The 8,684-nt window shown below is 41.0% G+C and overlaps 1 protein-coding gene across 1 annotated transcript; it reads left to right on the top strand.

Annotated features, from left to right (window-relative positions):
• Positions 1–2,908: 2,908 nt before the first annotated feature.
• LOC308379323 (cytochrome P450 2K1-like) lies at positions 2,909–6,980 on the top strand (the record flags this gene model as incomplete). The annotated part of the gene is made up of 9 exons (XM_080856409.1): positions 2,909–3,112; positions 3,596–3,758; positions 3,969–4,118; positions 4,225–4,385; positions 4,700–4,879; positions 5,769–5,910; positions 6,053–6,237; positions 6,358–6,499; positions 6,793–6,980. The coding sequence occupies 9 exons, from the start codon at positions 2,909–2,911 to the stop codon at positions 6,978–6,980; spliced, it is 1,515 nt and encodes a 504-aa protein (XP_080712535.1).
• Between the last annotated feature and the right edge of the window lie 1,704 nt (positions 6,981–8,684).

Below are 8,684 nucleotides of genomic sequence, written 5' to 3' on the forward strand. Positions count from 1 at the left end.
TGTGCATTACTTGTGACAGAGTTGCAAGTAGTGGAAAGTAGTGCAAGAGTGTTCATGTGCATAGTCCTGTGCTTGTGTGTGTGAGGATAGTGCAAAGTGATATAAATAGTAAAGTAAAGTAAGGACAGTAGTAAAGTGTCTTCCTCAAGGACACATCAACACTTGGTGAGGAGGAGTCGGGATCGAACTACCAACCTTCCGATCGCTAAATTACTCCTCTGCCTCCTGAACCACTATCTCCCCAAATATGTCCTACCATTAAGGAAGGATTATGTAAAACACATACATATGACATCGAAAACTACAGAAATTAGAAATTATTTGAGCAAAGATGATTTAAATTGGTTAATGGATGATTCAAATAATTTGCACAACAGCCCTTTGGAGGTGCTTGTTTAACAAATACCTATTTTCTCACATTAAATTATAGTTAAACTAATTAGCAGCTCTCAGTGGTATCCAAAGTTTCAGTTGCCAAAGAACAACAACATGCCTACTTTTAAGGATGGTGCTTTTCTAAAGGCTTGATAAACATCAGTATTTGCCAATATAACATACATGGTATGTGTCTTGTTCCTGTACTAGGGTTGACCATAACCATATTCATATACAAAAGGATGCATGATTTGCCATGAATTGTGAAAGTGGGACAGTGTTTGGTTATTTGTTGACAGGCTTGTTGCTACCACAGTAAAGCAATACATGTTTGGAAGTAACCACTGCATGTTGCTGGGTAATGTCCCCTCTGAACTGTGTCCCAGAGTGGAAGCGATAAGACTGTAACCTGTAATGACACCTTTCACAGGAACACACTTTCACTGGCAGCCCCCACACACCTCTTACCTTTCGCCTGCTCTTTACAGGCGTCCACAGCCGGCACTCTGCCAACTACAGAGAACCTGCCACTTAACTTTTACCCAGGATCATAGAGTGATGACGAAGCAGACCTACTTAACCCTCTTATTATGTTTGGGGTCAATTTGACCCCTATTCAATGTTTAACGTCTCTTAATAAATGATTGACATCATTATTTTTGCTTCATTTTTAATTGCTTTTCCTAATTTAATGGGGACAACTGGGTAAGCACAAAATTAACATGATGATATGTTTTCAATGTCCTGTACTGTATACTTTACGCATAGGTGTTGTTTGGGGTCAATTTGACCCAGGCTGTTTTAATTGTATAAAATATATATTATATATATAAGAAATATCAACTTTTTTCATCACATTGTTACTATTCTTGATAACAGAAATAGTTTTTTCTTCCAAATGTTATAGATATAAACAATGTTTACTGAGAAATAATAAGAAGCCATAAAAACACCAGAAGGATATCTCTTTCCAATTTTAGGTCAATCAGTGAGATTTTATGGTGATCTGCATATTTCTCTATAGTCGGGTAACATGTATTCTGGATGTATAAGGGGGATGGGTGGGGGTATTGGATGTATAAGGGGGATGGGTGGGGGTATTTAGGTAGTCAACAAACAAACATTAAGTACCTGACACATAAACTTAAAAAAAAAACATTAAAAAAATATTATAGTTATATAATATAATATTTTGTAGGTTTAAATTGCTGGGATCAAATTGACCCCAAGGATAATGATGTGAATAGAATTTGAACATAAATGAGGGATAAGCACTTAGCAAACACCATATCCTCATATATTTTCTATATCCACACAGATGCAGATAGACTCACAGCTTCAGCCTCAATACAATATCTGAAAAATAGTATCAGGTGAAGGTTCAGACTTCAGCTTGAAGAGTAATTGAGGATGGAGGTGTTTCCCTACCCTCTCTGGGAGAAAGGTAAGTTAGAGATGGGCTCACTGATTGGCTCAGGTCTTGGCAAACCTCTTAAACACAAACTAATCATTAACCTCCTCAGTAACTGGCACTAGTGTACAGTGATGTGTGTACATTTGGCACAATGCACAGTGTGGGTGAAAGGGTTGCTTGGCCAAGTGCAGAAACAATAACTGAATCACTTTTATCATATGACCACTCGCTGTCAACTTACACACAGCAAGAACCTCAGAAAGGACAGCATTTTCATCGTCTTGTCTCATATTTCTCTATAGTCGTGTAAGATGTTTTCAGGATGTATCGGGGATGGGTGGGGCTATTTAGGTAGTCACCAAACAAACCTAAAGTACCTGACACATAAGCTTGGGTAAAAAAAATAATTATAATAATATAATTTTAAGTTTAAATTGCTGGAGTCAAATTGACCCCAAGGATAATCGATGTGAATAGAATTTGAACATAAATGAGGGATAAGCGTTTGCAGATAGACTCAAAGCTTCAGCCTCAATGCAATATCTAAAAAGTACCTCCTGAATTAAGCACCAATATTTCCGAGTAAAATATGAAATAAAGGACGGCGTAAGCAATGTTTCATCAAAGCTACACTTTGCCAGTCCCTGATTTATTATTTACGATCATGAAAGGACAATTCCTGGCAGTCAGCCCAGTGGAGGAACTGACGCTCTAGCAATTTTATTGGGGTATCAGGTGAAGGTTTAGCCTTCAGCTTGAAGAGTAATTGAGGATGGAGGTGTTTCCCTACCCTCTCTGGGAGAAAGGTAAGGTAGAGATGGGCTCGCTGATTGGCTCAGGTCTTGGCAAACCTCTTAAACACAAACTAATCATTAACCTCATTAAACTGGCACTGGTGTACAGTGATGTGTGTACATTTGGCACATGATGCACAGTGTGGGTAAAAGGGCTGCTTGGCCATGTGCAGAAACAATAACTTTATGAATAACTCTTATCATATGACTCCTCCTTTAAATCAGAAGTGCCTTTAAAAGGGGACTCGCTGTCACCTTACACACAGCAAGAACCTCAGAAAGGGACAGCTTTTTCATCATCTTGTCTCTTCACTTGACTCTACACATGGCTTTACTGGAGGGACTTCTCCAGGCTCCCCCCTCATTCACTCTGCTGGTGGCCGTGCTGTTGTTGCTGTTTGTCTGGCTTTACTCCTCCGGTGTCAGCAACCCAGGGAAAGGGAAGGAACCTCCAGGACCCAGACCACTGCCCATCCTGGGTAACCTGCTGATGCTGGATATGCATAAACTATACGAGACTCTGTGTGAGGTGAGGGTTCATGAAATATTTATAAGCATTAAGACTGTGTGTCCAATGGCTCACGACAAAAATCAGGAGAAGCTGCCATGTGTAGTCATTGCCAACCATTTAGTGACATCTTTGCATTTCCATATGTGTGTGTCTGTGTGTGAGTGTGTGTGTGTGTGTGTGTGTGTGTGTGTGTGTGTCTGTGTCTGTGTCTGTGTCTGTGTGTGTGTCTGTGTCTGTGTCTGTGTCTGTGTCTGTCTATATGTATGTGCATGCGTGTGTGTGCGTGCGCTGGTGCGTGTGCGTGTGTGTGTGCCTGCGTGTGTGTGTGTGCAGAATATATCCTTGAACAATCTGTGGCCTGGAGCCCATATAATGGCAGTTTTTTTCTCCACATATGTCTGTCTATATGATTATACACTAATTATGATGCTAATTATCAGGATGTTGGAATTTCACTTCGATTCATAAAAAATATTTACTTCTGACTGAACTGACCCACAGATCTCCAAAAAGTATGGATCTGTCTTTACGGTTCACTTTGGGCCTCAGAAGATTGTGGTCTTGGCAGGTTATAAGACAGTGAAGGAGGCACTTGTTGGCCGTGCAGAAGAGTTTGGGGACAGGGCAGTCACCCCCATATTCAAAGAGCTAAATGACGGACATGGTAAGTCTGTTTCATCGTCTTGCATGTTCTTGAATGTTCATGAGGAACATTTCAGCTCAGAACAACAGAATTCAGAATTCAGAATCCAGAATTCAAGAATTTCAGTCCATAAAAACATACTTACATGTCGACTGTGAAGTGGCAATCTTTAGTAGTTTTCAAACAAAAGTGTAGAGTCATGTTTTGCTCTCCTGGTTTCCTCCATCGTAGGAATTATCTTCGCAAATGGAGATCAGTGGAAAGAGATGAGGCGGTTTGCTTTGTCGAACCTGCGAGACTTTGGCATGGGAAAAAAAGGCAGTGAAGAAAAAATTATCGAAGAGACACGCTACCTGTCAGAGGTGTTTGAAAACTTTAAAGGTAAAACCAATCAAACTGCGTATTGCCTTGTGATGCTTAAATACAGACATCAATTTAACACACCTATGTATAGGACCTGCATTTTGATTGGCCCTCTTTCATGCAGGTAAAGCATTCGATACGACGCAGCCGGTGAACTATGCCGTCTCCAATATCATCTGTGCTATTGTGTACGGCAGCAGATTTGATTACAATGATTCCAGGTTTAAAGACATGGTCAACAGAGCCAATGAGAACATCAGACTGGGGGGAACTGCCTCTATTCAGGTGGGTAATTTGGTTATTTAGTATGGTAATTTAGCATGGTAATAGTTTGGTAATTTGGTATGGTCATGGCAATGGTAATTTAATATGGGATGATAATAGTTATGCCATTTGGTATGGTAACAGTAATGGTATGGTAATTTAGCATGGTAATTTAGTATGGTATGGCAATTTTTTCACCATTCGGTATGGTAACGGAAATGGTAATGGTAATTTAGCATGCTAATTTAGCATGGTATGGCAATAGTTTGGCCATTTGGTATGGTAACGGTAATGGTAATTTGCAGCATGGGGGACATTGCTTACTATATTTGCAGATCTTCAACATGTTCCCATGGATGGGGCCCCTGCTGAGGAACTGGCGAACCTTCAAGGCCAGATCAGTAGTGCATTTTGAGGAAATGAGGAAACTGATCAAGGAACTGCAAGACACCCTGAACCCCAGTGAGCAGAGGGGATTCGTTGACTCCTTCCTGATCCAGAAACAGAAAGCAGAGGTAGATGTCGTTCATTTCACAGAGACGGATGCTTGTTCACATCTCAAGTATATTTGGAAATGTATTTTCAGAAGAGGAAGCAGAGTTGGAGAAATAATCTATGTACTCTAAATAATCTATATTATATCTATATCTATAATAAAGTATATATAATCAATAAAATATACTATATTGTAATCTATATACTACATATATATAATCTATATATAGCCTTAATGCCCCACACTTACACAGATGCAGGTAGAATAATGAAATGCACACATACTGATTTTGCTGCTAAATGCACATGCATGTCAGCACTTAAAAATCACAATCCCTTGTAATAAGGGTTTTGGAACTCTCCATGGAAATGTGAGCGCATGGCCTGGTTAAGCCTATGCGTAGTAGCAGAGGGGTTAGAGTGAGGGTCAAAGGAGGATTTCAGCATTTGCTTGGCAGTGCTGTTTTATGGGTGTAAGATATAATGTTATTTTTTTATTTGTGACAGACAAATTGTACAGCTACATTTCCCACAATACCATGTTTAAATGCCATCCTCTCTCCGAATGAGGATTCCTAAGTCTCCTTAACGATGTGTTAGCTTTAGTGACTCCCTTAGGGATGACCTCTAACCAGCTAAACTTACTCAATCCGCCTATTATTGCATACCCAAATTCCAAGGCCTACTTTTCAGTCATAGGCGGATGGTGGCAGATTTTCAAGTCATATTACAGAGAACCCATCAAAATATGATAAATTACCATTTGAGTACCATATACGCTATCTGAAATTTCATGTATGGAAGCTTGACAGTGATACCATACAGATTTTGTGTCACATCTTGGCCGGACGAAGGGCAGAGCATTTTCCAACAGAGTTTAACTGGCTAAACTAGGACTGTGTTTGACAGGAATCAGGACAGAAGGACACATTCTTCAATCAGGAAAATATGGTACACTCTGTGGCCAACCTGTTTGCAGCTGGCACTGACACCACAGGGACTACACTGCGCTGGGGACTGTTGCTGATGGCCAAGTACCCCGACATACAGGGTAAGAGGGACTTCTAACCACTGCAGCAGATTTAGTATGCTCACTGAATGTCACAACAGCTGGCGAAGGATTTGATCATGCTTAGATTGCCAAGTGAGAGTGACTGTTAAATGCACTGAACTTCATGGCGAACTGTTTGCAGACCGAGTGCAGGAGGAGATTGACAGGGTGATCGGTGACCGGCAGCCTGCGGTGGAGGACAGGAAGAGCCTGCCCTACACCGACGCCGTGATCCACGAGACGCAGAGACTAGCCAACATCGTGCCGATGGGTATCCCACACACCACCAGCTGTGATGTTGACTTCCAGGGCTTCTTCATAAAAAAGGTGTGGTTTTGGTATCCGGGGCAACTGTTTTGATGCACCATCAAACTAGCTTTACTTTAGTGAAGTCCTTGAATGTTTTTTTTTTTTTTGTCCTTTGACATGTGCTGTGCTGCCGTGCAGGGCACAATAGTGTTCCCCCTGCTCACCTCAGTGTTGACGGACGAATCTGAATGGGCCAAACCTCACGTGTTCCACCCAGAACACTTCCTGGATGCACAGGGGCGGTTTGTCAAGAGAGACGCCTTCATGCCCTTCTCAGCAGGTACACATTGTTGGTCAGAATACTTGGACAAGAATATTTATGCTTCTCTCGAATTATGTAGTGAACCCTTGTGATAGTCAACATTTCCATACACAATTTTTGTGTCATCTTGGTGACTGGTAACCTTCGTCCAGACAGAACTCAATAACCGTCGTCCAGACAGAACTCAAGAAAGTGCTTTGAGGGCTTCTATTCAGAGTCTGCCTGGACACAGCCATTTTGCATGTTTACTTCTACTCGTTTGTGTGTTTGTGTGTTTGTGTGCTAAACGGACATGTTCTCCTTGCTCTCAGGGCGCAGGGTGTGTCTGGGAGAGAGTCTGGCCAGGATGGAACTCTTCCTCTTCTTCACCACTCTTCTTCAACGCTTCCGTTATACTCCTCCTCCTGGTGTCTCTGAGGACGATCTGGACCTCACACCATCGGTGGGGTTCACCCTTAATCCCTCCCCCCATAAGCTGTGTGCAGTGAGCCGCTCCTGAGGTTCCTACCATTGACATATAGAGGAACATTTGGCTCAAAAAATGCTAATAAGCTTAAGTGTAAATATTGTTTAATATTCATATGATACTGATTCATTGCAACCTCTTATTCTTAGTTTATTATGGAGATTTAACACAATTGCTAGAGGACATTCTGTGCTTTGAGAATGTATGTCATTTTATATTGTATGTATTGTGTTGAGGAAACACGAGAATTCTTAAGTGATACGTCCTAGCTTGTAATAGGTAACAGCGGGAAGCTGTTCATTTTGTACTTATTTTGTTGATTTACTGTTGTAATGTTATTCTTTGTATGTTATAAAATATTTCTTTAAAGCAACACTATGCAGGATTTTACCATTTTGTAGGTGTTTTTATAGGTGTGTTCTCTAAATTCATTTTTATGGCGTATACTCATCTGACGGACAGATTAACACAGCTGTTGTTCCCTAGCTGCCCATACTATGCACCGTGTATTTCTGATTCACTCCAGGAGAATGAAAACAAGCTTTTAGAGCAGGATGCCGCCAGTTATTTAGCCAAACAACACCACTTACCGTGCTAGTTTTAGACCAAAAAAGCTTACTGCTGCTTTAAGAAAGAAAGGGCAAAGTGCAAGGTTGAAGTTATCCATGCATTCATGTGTTATCAATGAAAAACCAAGTCAGTCTGTAACCATCCTGCATACTCTTTGTCAATCGATTTTATTGTCAAAAATGTTTTAAATAAACATGGTCAAGATCATATGTACATAAAACATACACTGGTACGTTATAGTTTTAAAAAGCTTTACACACACAAATGGACAGACGAGAGTAGTTCCATTTTGTGGTAGCCAAGAAGGTTATTGTAACAACTTTACATCAGGTAAGCAGTAACCTAGAAAAGAAACAGAGGCTTCTTGAATGATTGAAAAAAAAAAAAACAGATCTACATGGAGAATTGGAGACTGATGCTAACATTGAGGCAAAAGCCAGGACATATTTCCTTGTTTCCTTGTTTTCTGTGATCATGTTTATACTTGGCATGGACGTGTGATCACAGGGGCACAGTGTTTTAATACAATGCCCTTTTCAATGCGTCCAGATCTGAATCGGATGTCCTTTGACCCCTTCAATGCTTCACAGATTAGAGTGACACTAACTGCTGAGAGTGCATTAACAGAGATGTTTGATCACAGCGTGCCCCTGACCACCTATGGATCAAGACAATGTGATCTGAGTACTCTTAGGTCATGTACAGTACCCCGTCTGACCCCGCTTGTCTTTGAAATCTCTGTGAAGACATTAGTACAGTACAAGAGCAATCAGGATTTGTGGGAAGATGGGTAGGATAATCGTATATGTGCAACAGCTGAGGGGTTGGAGTGAAGGTCAATGGAGGACTTCAGCACTTGCTTGGCAGTTTTGGTATATGGGTGGTGAGATTCATGATCAAGCAGCTGCTGTGACCGCCAAAAGTTGGCCAGCAGAATATCCAAAATGGTTATCTAATCATGGTAACAAAGGAAAGGTCCCCACACTGGATTAGCGCAGAAACCTGGGGTCAGGAAGCAAACTGAGGTGTGAGTGACTGCAATTAATCATAGTATGGGAATGGGTGAGGCCATTGAGAACCATCTCAGTCAGAGAAACCAAATTATCATACAGAACAACAAAAGGTTGCCGTACCTGTTCGCAGTACAAGCCTAGCTGATTTACATTC

This window comes from Sprattus sprattus, assembly GCF_963457725.1.
Source record: "Sprattus sprattus genome assembly, chromosome: 18".
Classification (NCBI taxonomy): domain Eukaryota; kingdom Metazoa; phylum Chordata; class Actinopteri; order Clupeiformes; family Clupeidae; genus Sprattus; species Sprattus sprattus.